Source organism: Taeniopygia guttata, chromosome W, assembly GCF_048771995.1.
Source record: "Taeniopygia guttata chromosome W, bTaeGut7.mat, whole genome shotgun sequence".
Taxonomy (NCBI): Eukaryota; Metazoa; Chordata; class Aves; order Passeriformes; family Estrildidae; genus Taeniopygia; species Taeniopygia guttata.
In genome coordinates this window covers 8,680,074-8,694,437 of record NC_133064.1, presented here as the reverse complement: position 1 = coordinate 8,694,437, position 14,364 = coordinate 8,680,074, and the positions used below count along the sequence as shown (strand labels likewise).

General features: G+C 46.7%; 1 protein-coding gene across 8 annotated transcripts in view; it reads right to left on the bottom strand.

The window, feature by feature from the left end:
- LOC116806870 (kinesin-like protein KIF2A) overlaps nt 1–13,928 on the bottom strand; it is a 132,929-nt gene extending 119,001 nt beyond the window's left edge. For 5 of the 8 annotated variants that reach the window (XM_032744654.3, XM_032744652.3, XM_032744659.3 and 2 more), the window contains exon 1: nt 13,617–13,928. In XM_032744654.3, the coding sequence (XP_032600545.1) occupies nt 13,617–13,680 (64 nt within the window). In that variant the 5' untranslated portion in view covers nt 13,681–13,928. The remainder of the gene's footprint in view (nt 1–13,616) is intronic. The other 3 variants (XM_032744657.3, XM_032744655.3, XM_032744660.3) reach the window with 2 other exon arrangements.
- Between the last annotated feature and the right edge of the window lie 436 nt (nt 13,929–14,364).

Sequence of the window (14,364 nt, the reverse complement as noted above, 5' to 3'; positions counted from 1 at the left end):
TCCCTTAACCGAGAAGCCCCAATGGAGTGCTACCATTGGCGAGTATTGCCACAGGGCCTCAAATGCTCGCCCACCATCTGCCAGCGGTACCGTAGCTTCATTGCTGACCCCAGTCCGTACAGCCACCGAGGGCGTGATCATCCAGCATTATATGGATGATATCCTGATTTGTGCTCCCAATGACGATCTCCTTACACACGCGCTTAACCTGACAACCGATGCGTTGGTTGCTGCAGGGTTTGAGCTGCGAGAAGACAAAATTCAAAAGATGCCACCCTGGAAGTACCTGGGCTTGGAAATTACCAAGCGGACTATTACTCCGCAAAAATTGGCCATCAAAAACAAAATTCGGACCCTAGCAGACGTCCAGCAGCTGTGCGGTTCTTTGAACTGGGTGAGGCCATGGCTAGGCATTACAAACAGAGACCTAGCCCCTCTTTTCGATTTATTGAAAGGGGGGGAGGAGCCGAGTTCTCCCAGGGAACTCACCCCAGAGGCCCAAGCAGCTTTGATTAGGGTCCAGGAGACAATGTCTGCCAGACAGGCCCACCGGTATGATCCGGACCTGCCTTTTAAATTCATCATATTGGGCAGACTGCCACACCTCCATGGTGTGATATTTCAATGGACAGACACCCCAAGGAAGGGCAAGAACCAAGACCGAAGGGACCCACTCTCCATCATAGAATGGGTCTTCCTAAGTCACCATCGGTCCAAGAGAATGACAAGGCCACAGGAGTTAGTAGCGGAACTGATCCGCAAAGCGAGAGCTCGGATCAGAGAGTTAGCTGGATGTGACTTTGAATGCATTCACATTCCCATCAAATTGGAATCAGGCCAATTCACCAAGGCCATGCTAGAACATCTGTTACAGGAAAATGAATCCCTGCAGTTCTCTCTAGACAGCTACACAGGCAAAATTTCAGTTTTGAGACCAGCCCACAAAATTTTTGAATCAGAAATTCAATTCGCATTGTCCATCAAACAAATTCAGAGCAAAAAACCACTCAAAGCCTTGACAGTTTTCACAGACGCGTCCGGGAGTTCCCACAAGTCTGTAATAACTTGGAAAGACCCCCAGACGCAGCAGTGGGAGACAGATGTTGTGCAGGTGGAAGGCTCCCCTCAAATAGCTGAGTTGGCTGCCGTCGTCAGGGCCTTTGAGCGATTCTCTGAACCTTTTAATTTGGTAACTGATTCAGCATATGTAGCTGGTGTGGTGTCTAGAGCGCAGGATGCTGTCCTGCAGGGTGTGTCCAACGAAGCCCTGCACAAGTTGCTCTCGAAACTGATTAAGCTAGTCTCCCACCGAGAGCAACCCTTTTATGTGATGCATATCAGGTCACATACCAACTTGCCAGGGTTTCTGGCAGAGGGCAATCGGCGTGCCGATTCTCTCGCTGCTGCCCCGGCTCAGGTAGCTCCGCTCCCAGATAAGTTCCAGCAGGCTAAGATCAGCCACCAGTTTTACCACCAGAATGCACCCGGGCTGGTCCGGCAGTTCCACCTCACTCGTGACCAAGCCAGAGCCATTGTGGCCACCTGCCCGTCCTGCAAGTCGCTCCCCCTACCATCGGTGAGCTCAGGGGCAAACCCTAGGGGTCTGAAGTCCTGCGAGGTATGGCAGATGGACGTTACTCACATCCATTCCTTTGGGAGGATGAAGTACGTCCATGTCTCCGTGGACACTTTCTCTGGGGCAGTCTTTGCTTCTGCCCACGCAGGGGAGAAGGCCAAAGACATTGAAAAGCATCTGATACAGGCCTTCGCTATGCTGGGCGTCCCTAAATTGATAAAAACAGATAATGCCCCCGGGTACACATCCAAGGGATTTGCCAGCTTCCTGCAGCAATGGGGAATAGAGCACAAAACTGGCATCGCATATTCCCCGACAGGTCAAGCAGTGGTGGAACGGACTCATCAGAGTCTCAAACGCATGCTGAAACAGCAAACACCAACTATGAAGGTGGAGTCCCCCCAAGTTCGGCTCGCGCGTGCCCTCTTTACACTGAATTTCCTAAATTGTTCTTTTGAAAACCTCAACCCACCAGTCACCAGGCACTTTAACAACCACGAGCTGAGCAAGGTTAGGGAAAAACCGCCAGTTATCATCAAAAATCCAGAGACTTGGCAGCTGGAAGGGCCCCATGAGTTAGTTACCTGGGGACGGGGATACGCTTGCGTGTCCACGCCCTCAGGACTGAGATGGGTCCCGTCCAAATTTGTCCGGCCATATGTCCCCAAACACCAGACTGATAAGAAAAAGGATCCTCAGGTGAAGCATGCAGCCCTCCGCAGACGGAGAAAGTCTCCCCCCTTCCTTTTTGACTCAGCACCTTCTCTTTCAGAGCCTTCCCTTTCACCATACAGTTCCCTGGACTCACCTTTCCCTTTTGATTTAAACCTCCCCTCCCCAGAATGCTGACTTATGTTGCTGTTAACATTCATTGTTCTTATTATGAGTTTTAGTAATGTTTAAAGGTTTAAAGGTCATCAATTCCACCGCGCACATCGACCACGCAGTCTTCACCGCCCCATCAGAGCTGACATCTGCTCAACACAGACAGCCAGAGAAGAACCGAGCAGACATTGGGTTCAACGATGGGGAAAAGGACTGTAAAACCTCCCATTTAAGTTATTTTCCGTTCTTTTCTTTTGAAAAACAGAAGAGGGAGTTGTGGAATTGTGTTATTATATGTTCTATTATGTATAAGGTCATTCCATGTATCCCCCCGCACTCTGTAAGTGACCTCCCGGGTTCTCCCATTTCCCCCCGCGGTCTGCCTTCCCGAGGAAGTGCTTAGTCACTTTGTTTACGTCTCTCAGACCATCTGTCAGCCACACGGTGGGGTCGAGAGACGACCGGGCACCCTTCCATCTGTCCATCTCCCATTGGACCCCTGCACCCCACTATCCCCAAGTCCCCCCGTGGCGTTATCTCATTGGCCGCCCCGGGTTTCCCCTCTCGAGTATTTATAGAACGGGTTTGGGGACGCCCCGGTGCTTTTTCTCCCGCCTGGCCCTGTTTGCTGCTGCTGCCCGGCCCGCCGCCTCCTCTCCCGCCGGATCCCTGCGTGCCGCCGCGGCTCGCTCTCTCGCCCGGCCCCTGACTGCCTCAGCCGAACCGCCGCCGCTGCCGCGGTCGCCGCGGCTCCCGCACGTGCTGGCAGCAGCGCCGCGGCTCCACGCGCCGCGGCTCCACACGCCGCCTCTCTTGGATCCCGGCCAGCGCCGGAGCGCGCCGCCCCGCCCCTGAATCGGCCAGGCGGCACAGACAAACTCGAACTCAGCACGCAGCAGCTTCTCGGTTTTTTCCTTCCCAACCAAGCCATAATAAACCGAGATATCGCCCGCGGGGGGAAAAAGTCTCTCTCCTTTTGTTCGCCTCGGGACTTGCCTAGCTCCCAGACCCACGCAGCACCGGCAGTTACCCGCGAGGTTTCACCGGAAAACACGGAAGTTGCCAGCGCTCCCCCCCCCTCACAGAGCTAGCTGGGACGAAAAGGGGGACAAGAGAGAGCGCTAAGGCACTTGTAGCCAATGAACATTAATGCCTTTGTTTGCTAAATGTATATATTGTGGTTTCACACGGGGAAAAAGAATCTTCTCCGAAGGAAGAGGTCAATCCAGTCAGGGGTCAGGTTTGGATATTGACACTTGGAGTGACCAATTGAGGGTGGACACGCCTCTGAGAACACAGAGGGGTTAAAAGCAGAATTCCCAGGAGAACTCGCTCTCTTTGGTTCCGGTCATCGGAGAGTGCAGACCTCCCCTGCCCAGCCCCAAGCTGGGTGAGGGAGGTAGGCCAGGGGGTGAAGGACTGGAACCGAGCCAGCAGTTCCTGAGGATGGAAGGGTGGAGGACATCTGAGATGTCTTTGTTTCCTCCCCCCCAACCTAGAGGGAAAGAGATAGAGAGCCTGAAGGCACCTGGAAGTTTGCCAGCAGAGGAGAAGGAGAAGGGGGGGGGAAGGTGCCCAGCATGGGAGACAGAGTCGTGGGAGACAGAGTCCTGGGCCGAGATTTCAGCCGTCCAGGGAGTCCAGGACTTTTAACCCTTTCCTGGGAAATGAAGGCTTTATGAAATATTACTCCTCCTTGATTTGAAAGAAAAGAGAGACAGCCTGGGACCTGAGATGTTAGGGAAAGAAGGTTGGGGGGAGATGATGGAGCAGCTTTTGGCTGGACTTTTCTTGTTAGCCATAGACTGAACCAATTTCTCCTCCAAGAGAGACTGCATTTTAGGGGGATGCATGGTGAGCCAAAAGACCTGCTTCAGCAACTACCAGTACAAGAATAGAGTGAATAGAGAAAAGCTGAGGAGGGTGTGATGATGCCCTCTGTCTTCAGAGAAGAAGATCTCTGTTCTTGGACCCTCAGCCCCAGGGGAAAATGAGGGGGACTGTAGTCCCAAAATGAGACACTGGACTGTTGTTCCTGTTGGTCCTTGGCAAAGCATCCTTAAAGGAGCCCTATAAGCAGTCTCTGTCCATACATGGTGGTGAGAGCACTGTGACATGGAGAGGAGAGTGTCACACTGGCAGATTATCGCCAGGCGGTGCCATGTGTGACATGGAAACACAAGAAGTGGCAGCTGTGTTTCCTGGGGGTCTATGGTGCAAGGGAGACTCCTCTCTCCCCTGATGGACTTAGTATTGATTATATTGAAGGGTGAATACTTGATTAAGGATCCAAATATGTCTCACTGTGGTTTGTTGGAGTTGGGTGGTGGGAGGAGGAATGTTTTGAAAGGTTTTCATTTTGGATTTTGTGTGTGCTTTTCTTTCTTTTTTTTCTTATGTAATAGAGTAGTAGTAGTAGCTTAATAAAGTTTTTTTCCTTTGTTATTAAGCTTGGGCCTGTTTTGCTGTTCTCGATCGCATTTCACAGCATTCAATTGAGAGGTTGTATTTTCATGGGGGCACTGGCATTGTGCCAGTGTTAAACCATGACAGTATAAATAGTGAAAAATTTTGGTAGTTGTGCTGGCTTTGTGGATTTGCCACCCAGCACCCCTTTCTGCTCAGAATTGTAAATAAATCAAATACTTTGACTTTGTGTGTTGATTGGCCTCTTGCACACCAGGTGAAAGAACCTGTTTTGAGACAACAAACACAGGCAACAGACCATTATAGAGTGGGTGGAAAGAGCAATAATTTCATCCACTGAACAGAAATAAAGGATAGATTCTCCTAAAGGGAAAAACACACAATACAAACCATGTAGTCCTAGTAGCCATATACATCTACAGACATTATTGCCAGTATGTAATGCTGTGCTAAACACACTTATAGAACAAACATGAGATTCTCTGAGGATCACGACTTCAACTCTTGTCAAAAGCTATTTATACAAAAGACATAAGGCCTACATAAATACCTGAGAATCTGGGAGTTACAGTGGAAATATACTTACTGCGCAACAAAAGCCAAACACTTAAAAAATTATTTTAAAAAGGACACAGAAAATTTAACAAATCCTCTTCCAACAATCCCCAGAAACTCTGGATGTAACAATATGGGAACCTACACTGGATAAGTAGGCCTAAATGTTGGGTCCATTAGATCAACTAGCAAAAGTAAATTTGAAACCCTGCATGTGATCTGGCCACTATAGAAGGACAGACAAATTGCGTCCATATGTCTTTGTTGTGGTTTGACACTGGCCAAATTCCAGGCACCCACAAAAAGCTGCTCAGTCACCCTCCCCTGCTACAGCTGGGCAGAGGAGAGAAAAAAAAATTAAACTAAGGGTTCATGAGTTGAGATAAGGACTGGGAGAAAACACTCTAAGGGCAAAACAGGCTGAACTTAGAAGTACAAAGTGAATTTATTACTAACAAAATCAGAGGAGCAGAGGAGGATAATAAGAAGTAAAATAAGCCCTTAAAAAAAAACTTTTCTTACCCCAACCCTTTCCTCCTTCCCATCGACAGCACAGGAGATAGGGCGTGGGGGTTTGACCAGTTCATCACCTGAGATGATATTTTGCTGCTCAGGGAGAGGAGTCTTTCCCCTGCTACACCGTGGGGTCCCTTCCCATGGGAGACAGTTCTCCATGAACTTCTCCAATGTGGGTCCACTCTCACAAGCAGCAGTCCTCTGAAAACTGCTGCAACGTGAGTCCCTCCCATGGGCAAACAGTCTTCCCAAAACTGCTGCGATGTGGGTCACTATTACACAGGGTGCAGCTCTCCAAGGACAACCTGGAAGCAGGGGTCCCCTCTTTCTACTGTCTTCCACCGAACCACAGCCTCTCCTGGGCATCCACCTGCTCTGGCATGGGCACCTCCCCCACTGGCTGCGGGTGGATCTCTGCATCCACTGAGGATCCCCATGGGCTGCAGGGGGACAACCTGCTTCACCATGGTCTTCACCATGGCCTGCAGGGGAATCTTGGTTCTGATGCCTGGAGTACCTCCTCCCCCTCCTTCTTCACTGACCTTGGTGTCTTCATGTTGTTTCCCTCACATGTTCTTACCTCCTCCTCTTCTGTGGCTAGGAAAAAAAACCTGTACCCCCACTCTGTTTTGATTTTCTTTTAAAATATATTTTCACATAAGCATTACCATCATCTCTAATTGGCCCAGACTTGGCCAGTGGCATATCCGTCTTCAGAGCCATCAGGGATTGGCTCTGCCGGACATGGTGGAAGCTTCTAGCAGCTTCTTATAGAACCCACCTCCATGGTCCTCTTGCTACCAAAAAACAGGCCATGCAAAACCAACACAGGCTTACTTAAGGATTAGGTAGATGAGTGAAATTATTTAAATGCGGTAACAAAAACAAAAAAACCCCAAACCAAACCAAAACAAAACAAAAAACCCATCTTAATAACAAAGAAGGAATAGATATATATCACAAAAGGAAAGAGTAAAAGCACATTGCCATTTAAATCTATCCTCAAGAGCTTATAAAATGTGGTGACTACCCAAACCTGAATGGTGTTACATTACAAAAATTTTGTTTTGTTTGTGTTTAAAGCTGAAACAGTTGCCATGATGTTTGGGCAAGTCTAAGAAGAAAGGACCTGCCAGTAGGTTTTTGGACTAGATCATCTTTGACAGTGATCAATTCCAGCTGCTTAAGAAACAAGTGAAGAAAATTATTAAGTAGACAATTACAAAAAACTCAGCTATATTCAAGATTTCTTTCTACCTCGCATCAGTTAGAGGTTATTTAAACTACAGACTCAGGGAAAACAGAAACCACCTTTTACAGTTGCTGGTGGGTTTCTTTTTTATTTGTTAGTGTAAAATTGGATATTCCTACCATCCACATCAACATCCTTCTTAAAATTCTGCTATGCTTCTAGCTTCCATCTCGTCTGGTAACAAGCTCCATGTGCTAATTGTACCTAGTTGGTTCTCCTGTATCAGTTTTAAGTTTTCTCTTTCAAACACTGACAGATCTCCTGTTCTTGTATTATGGAAAACAATGGGCACAAGCTCATGATCTTTCTTTTTTATACTATTTGAAGGTTAATACCTAAAAATTCACCATTCTTTCATTCCTGGAAGTTCTGTCAAATCTTTAATCACTCTCCCAATTACATTGTCCCAGATTGAATACATCCTGCCTGATGTATTCCATTTGCCATCTGTATGGCAGCTGTCTTCTGTTAAGTGGGCAGTTTTCCTTATCTCTTTCACAACCAGTTCTCCCTCCGAGGAGACATCTGCTGATAATGAGCTATTGAATGTCACTGCATGACTGATAAGAACTATAGCATCCCATTGTGAGATGCTCTGCTGTCATGGTTTGACCCTGGTGCAATGACAGTGCCAGGCTGGGCAGGGGAGGTCTGCACTGCACTCTGACTGGAACCAAAGAGACCATTTCCCTGGGAGTTCTCTGCTTTTAACCCCGTGTTCTCAGAGGCATGTCCAATGCCTTCAGTGGTCACTCGAAGTGTCAATATCCAAACCTGACCACTGATTGGTTTGACCCCAACTTCCTGAGAAAATTCACTTCCCTGTCAAACCATGACATCCACCCAGAGAGAGGAGCCAAGCATTCCTAACTGGATAGAATCTGGGGTTTTGGGACACCAGACTCAGGCTTTTCCACTGGATTTCCAGGAGGACTGCAGCCATTCCAATTTGGATGGCTACCAACACCCTGACCAAAAAGGGTGTCAGGTGGTATTCTGACTCTGTCAGTGGTTTTTCTTTTGTATTATTGCATGCATTTTTTCTTTTTCTCTTTTCCTAATAAATTGTATTTTTGACTTGGAGTCTCTCACTGGTTTTGTTTTCAAACCAGAACATACATGAACATCCCTTGTCCTCATGCCTGTTACATTAATTCTGACAGAGTGAGACCAGAAATGTATTTTCCCCCACTTTTCAAATGAGAACACATATAATTAATTTCTCTGTCCTAGGTAATATTTCAGATCTGCAAAGACAGAGAAAAGAGAAACAGCCTGAAGAAGAAAAGAACAGAACACAATTTGACTCAAAATATACAGGAAAAATACTAATCAACCTACTAAAGGGCTGCAATGCATAAGAAATGTATCCTATTTCAGCAAAAGACTGAAATTATGGGGAAAAAAAGTGAGATATTATTTCTCCAGGTAGTTATATAGATTTTTGTCATCATTGTGATGGTTTTGCATTGGAGGCACTCATGGAAGTGACTCTCTAAAGAGAAGCTGCTAGCAGTTTCCTCCATGTCTGACAAAAAACCAATCAGTAATTAGTTTTGAGAATTGACAATTTGTTAAACCACTGAGAAAGCTGGACACACCTCTATGAATACACGTTAAAGACGAAAAAAACCCAGGAAGCTCTCTTTTCCTTCCGGTCCGGGAACAGGTAACAAGGCAGCCTGGCTCCCATCTCAGCCGGGGCGGGTGCGCCCTGCTGCAGGGTCAGGCCCCCAACAGATGCCAGGCAAGGGGGAGGGGAGGTCATCAGCTGCAGTCAAGCCTGGCTGCTAAGATCCTGGCCCTCCCCCCAGCGCGGTCACCGAAAAAAACCCGGATGCGGCTCTGCAGCCCGTGCAGAAAGCAGCCCCATGGCTGGAATTGAATGCAGCAGGGGCCAGAAAACAGTCACGGAGCCAGAGCAGCCACCACCATTCTGGCCCATGCCCCCTGAGATTCTGACACAGCCCCCAGTGTGGCCTGAAAATCCATCACCGTGAGTGTGCCGGCCACGCCCGGTAGGGATCACGTGACCATCTGCAGGCCCCAGGTGAGATATTAACTCTTTCAGTGCACAGATAAGACTTGCAGACCTTCAATCCTCCCTCAGGTGAGAGAAAAGGACAGAGTGAAAACACATAGAGAACAACATAAGACATGAAGGTCAATAAGAAGTCAAGTCCTAGATGGGAGTGTTGAGGAGATGCTTCAAATTCTGGGCTGAAAATTCTCATGTAAGGCTATGGAGAAGATATAATTGATACATCAGACTCTTCTTCCCTGTAACTCATTGAAAGTATGGAGGGATAAAGTGCTCAAATTGTAGATATCGTGGATGTGACAGCCTGGTCAGAGAGCGAGAAAGCTAGATAAGTTTTCCCAGAATCGGCCTGAGAGACTTTAGGGAGTTGAAGATAAACAATGATAGCTTATTATTATAAACAACCTGCAGGTGTTGTTTTCCTACTCTCTGTTTTCTTGTTTTTCTCAAAGATTGTTTATAAGAAGGGCATCTTGTTAATTAGCCAATCCGGATAAATGTATTAACTGAATGACCAATCAAATCTACCTGGATCCTAACAGCTTATAAAAAGGAGCAGTTCCAAATATACGGTGCGCGTTATGCCAATCAGCCTTCTGATAAGTCTGTGTCATTACGCAATAGTGACAGATACGAGCAAAGGCACCTATGCTAAAGCAAGCAGATATTGAAGTAGCTGTGATCCCATGAGATGTTTGAACAGAAAGAGAGAAGAGTGATGAAGACCCTTTGCCACCAGTGAAAGAAGACCTGTGTTCTCAGAGATGAAGGTGATTTCAGAAATAGATAAAGAGAACCTTTGCTCTTGAACAGCTCATCCTTAAAATAGTACCCCATAAGTTGACATGGCCCATAAACACAGCTGTGGGAAAAGCTGTGAAAGAGGGGAGGGACTCCACTATTGCAGATTCCCAGGCAGCTGCTATTTGTGGACATTAAAAGCCCCAAGAGAACTGTTTCTTGTGAAGAATTCTCCATGGCATGGCAAGGGAAGCTCTTCTCCCTAAGTGAACTGAAGAAAGACTATTCTAGAAGTGATAAACTGACTGAATTGTTTCTGTACATTTTTAGTGGAACTAAAAGGTTGTAGGGGGAGGAAAAATGTTCTAAAAGTTTTATTCTGATTCTTATTATTCTTTCTTTTATTTACTGTTAATAAAGTTTCCTTTATATCCTTTTAAAGTTTTGAGCCTGCTTTGCCTTCCTCCTAATCCTATCTCACAGCAGGAAATTAGTAAGTGTATTCTAGTAGGTGCACTGGCATTTGGCCAGCACTGAACCCACCACATGGATTCAACAAATAAACAGGTAAATAAGAAAATTTAAAATTATTATACTTACATCTCAAAACAATTTTTGTTTTAAAAAAGGATTTCGTACAGATAAGGAAATGTGAAAAAAAAGCCCAGACCAACACACCATTTTCTCCAAAAGTTTTTAAAATATTTTTAATCATGCGTTCATCCTAGGGTAGTTGGCACAATACACAGCCCTGATTCTACCTAGAATGTAGTTTTGGGTAGAGAATATTCAGGTAGCTCACAGTTACTTAACAAGATCATACTTTTTACCTTTACCTTGTCCATGCATTTCCTATACACTGATAGTATTGAGATCACAGATCCCTCTTAAGTCATTTGAGCTCAGTAATCCTGTAGAAAACTAATACATTCAAAAGTTTTCTACTGTGTTTAGCGAATCAAATCATCAATTAAATGTATTAATGTATTAAATCAGAGGAAAAAAACATTGTTCTGTTGCTTTTGGCTGGGGTAGAGTTGGTTTTCTTCCCAGTGGTTGGCATGGGGCTATGTTTTGGACTTGTGCTGAACACAGGGTTGATAATATAAATGGTTCTTTTTATTCCTGAGCAGGGCTTACACAGAGCCAAGGTGTTAGCTGCTTTTTGTACTGCCATGCTGGGGAAGGGGCTGGGGGTGCATGGGAGTTTGAGACGAGACAGCTGAGACAGCTAACCCCAACTGACCACAGGGATATTCCAGACCATATGACATCATGCTCAGTATATACAATGAGGGAAAGAAGGAGGAGGAGGGGGATATTTGAAGTTATGGCATTTGTCTTCCCAAATAACCATTACATGTGATGTATTCCTGCTTTCCTGGAGATGGCTGAACACCTGCCTACTCATGGGAAGTGGTGAATTAATTCCTTGGTTTGCTTGTGTGTGTGGCTTTTGCTTTTCCCATTAAATTGTCTTTATCTCAACCCATGAGTTCTCTCACTTTTACCCTTACAATTCTCTCCCTGATCCTACCGGGGGGAGAGTGAGCGAGTGGCTGCATGGGGCTTGGTGGCTGGCTGGGGTTAAACCATGACAACTGGCCACACTGGATGGGAGAGTTTGTAGAAACAACACAGCTGATGGGCAACAAGACCCTCCCCGTCAGAAGCAGATAGATCAATTTTGATTGCCTGTGCAACCACAGTTCAGGTCAGAAACCTACCTTCTGAAAGGCAATGCAACCTAAATGCAATCGAGTGCTGTCTGTAGTTCCTCCTACAGTTTACTGGAAAGAGAATGACAGAACAGAAGAGTAGCTGGAGCCATAACGGAGAATCTCCTCCTCCAGCCCCAATGAAAAACAAGCAAACCTCACAATAAACAGGACTCACTAACTCTGGTATGGCCCTACAGTCTGGTTGCTCACAAGGGCCAAATAAATACAAATGCTCAAAATTCTATCGTTTGATCAACTGCTGTGAAGGCATCTCCCTACTATATTATGAATGTGTAATATATTTAATGTGCTGCATCACATATGTAAGTGATACAGTAAAATATGTAAACCATTAACAATACTGAAAATAAGGATTGTTATAGTCAAGAGTTACTGTCCTCACTTCTGACATTACGGACAGCAGAACCTGGGGGGAAGGGGGAGAAAGAAGCAAAGCTTTCTCATGCCTTATTTTCCAAAGGCATACAAAACAAACAGCAACATTTATTAGAAGTTCACACAAGCCTCAGAAAAAGTTTTACAAGTTGCTACAGTGAGGTTTTCTGAAACCTCAGACAGAGATCTGCAGGAGTTATGTAAATAACTGCCAGACCAATCAGATTTTTCACGTGACATATAAGCCATTAAGCACAAAATAAGGGCTTAGGTTTTATATAGTGTCCAGGTAACATCGACTATTACTTTATTCTAAGGTTGAACTGCAGTATGGGACATGAGTAGACAAGCTGCATAAAGCTTGTTGGATGCTCGTTTCCTGTCTTATGACCATGCTAACTTCAGTGCCTTTGATCTCCAGGTCTTTGTTCCCTTAAAAACATCTGCTTATTCTTTAGGAAGCTCCTGAATCCAGGAGATAAGGAGAAAAAAAAAAAAAGAAAAAAAGACTTTCCAGAAAATCCCAGCAGATCCCCACCCCTGTTTAGCAGGTGTCATAAATCTCACAGAGGCATTCCTTCCCCTTTGTGCATTGCAGTCCAGAGTGCAAAGAACAAGTCGGCTTTCTTTGCTTACAAGCTCTACAACAGATTACATAGTCCCACTCAAATTGAAGACCTGAAGTCATAAATGACTTGTCATTGATTCAGTCAGTGAACTTCCTATTTCAGTTCTCATTCTGGATGAATATGATGAATTAGTACACTAAACCTAACACGCACACTTCCTTTATTCATGTGTATTTTTAGTCAGTAGCATACATCCTCCCATCAAGAGATACTGGACAAGATGAGAAACACTGGATCCCCAGCAGAGAAAACACAACCCATGGGCATAAAGAGAAAATACTTTTTGTGTATTTTAATCATAAGGAACAACTGGAATAAAAAAACCAAGCTTTTTTGTCAAATGATGAAAGCATCTAAAGGCATTTCTGTCAGAGCATACTGTTGTCATTTTTTCAGAACACGACTCAAATGCCAAAGCAAACAAGAAGTCCTTACTTTGCATTGAAAGCCTTTCCTCCTTCCATCACCTCATCCCCTCCCACCTACCCGCCAAAACCTCCTCATGCTTTCCTCCCACCCACACCCAACGTCTTATAGCTCACCCCAAACTTGTCCCGTTTTCTCCTCCCACATGAGCCCCTTCCATTCCGGCTTCATCCCTCTCGCACCCCTCTTCTCCTCCCCATTTCAGCTCCTTAACCCACCGCCGCCCCCCCCCCCCCATCCCCTCTCCGGCCTGCTGCAGCCTCCCCGCACCCAGCGGTAGCCGCCTCCGCCGCTCACGCCCCACGCAACCGCCCTCCACCACCAAACGCGAGCGCTCCCCGGACAACCTCAGCGCGCACCAGGCCCAGCCACTTCCCAGCCCCGCGCACACAATGGGCCCCGCGGGCAGCCTCTCCCGTGCCACGCACCGGGGCGACGGCACTCGGCCCCTTCGTCGAATTGGCTCCCTCCCGCCGCCCCTGCCCCATCCCGCCACCCCTGCCCCACTGACCATCGCTGCGCTTGATCTCCACGTAGATCCCTATCTGAACCTTGCTGAAGTTGGCCGCTGCCATCGCTTCATGGGGCAGCCGGGATATCGGAGGCGCTGCCGGACAGCGCACAGGGGACAGTAAGGTCGCGCACAGCAGCGACGGCGGCGACTTCTAGAGGGCAGGCGGGCGGAAAGCGGGGGGCGGAGAGAAAGAGTAAAGGCGCCGGCCGGATATAACAAACACTGGTACTTGCAGCGCCTGTGCGGCTCGCCACGGCATCACGACAGGCCCGGCTCACGAAGAAGGCGGTGGTAGAAGCTCCGCCGCGGTGTGCTCTCTGACCTTCACGGCACCTGGGCGGGGCTAGCACAAGATGGGCGCCCCCACTCCATAGGGGCTGCCTCCCTGCTCGCTTTAGCCTGGACCAGATGTTCGTCCCAGCTGCGAGCCTCTCCTCTTGGCCCTGTCACTGACTTAAAAACCACACACGTGCACCTATTTGGCACAAGATGGTGACTATGCTGCTGTTATAGATACATATTATAATATTGGCTTTTCGCAAATATTAAAATGAATTATATATGTGTGGTGTTAAAGTAACTTTGTTATAAAGATATATTTTTTATTTCTGTTGTTAATTAACCTTAGACATAGTAGTGAAATAAGTATGCTTGTGTTAAAATGCCTGCTTGGATGGCATAACATCCAATGAACATAGGATGAGGACACCTGCTACAGATATGCCAACTATCAGCACTCACTGTC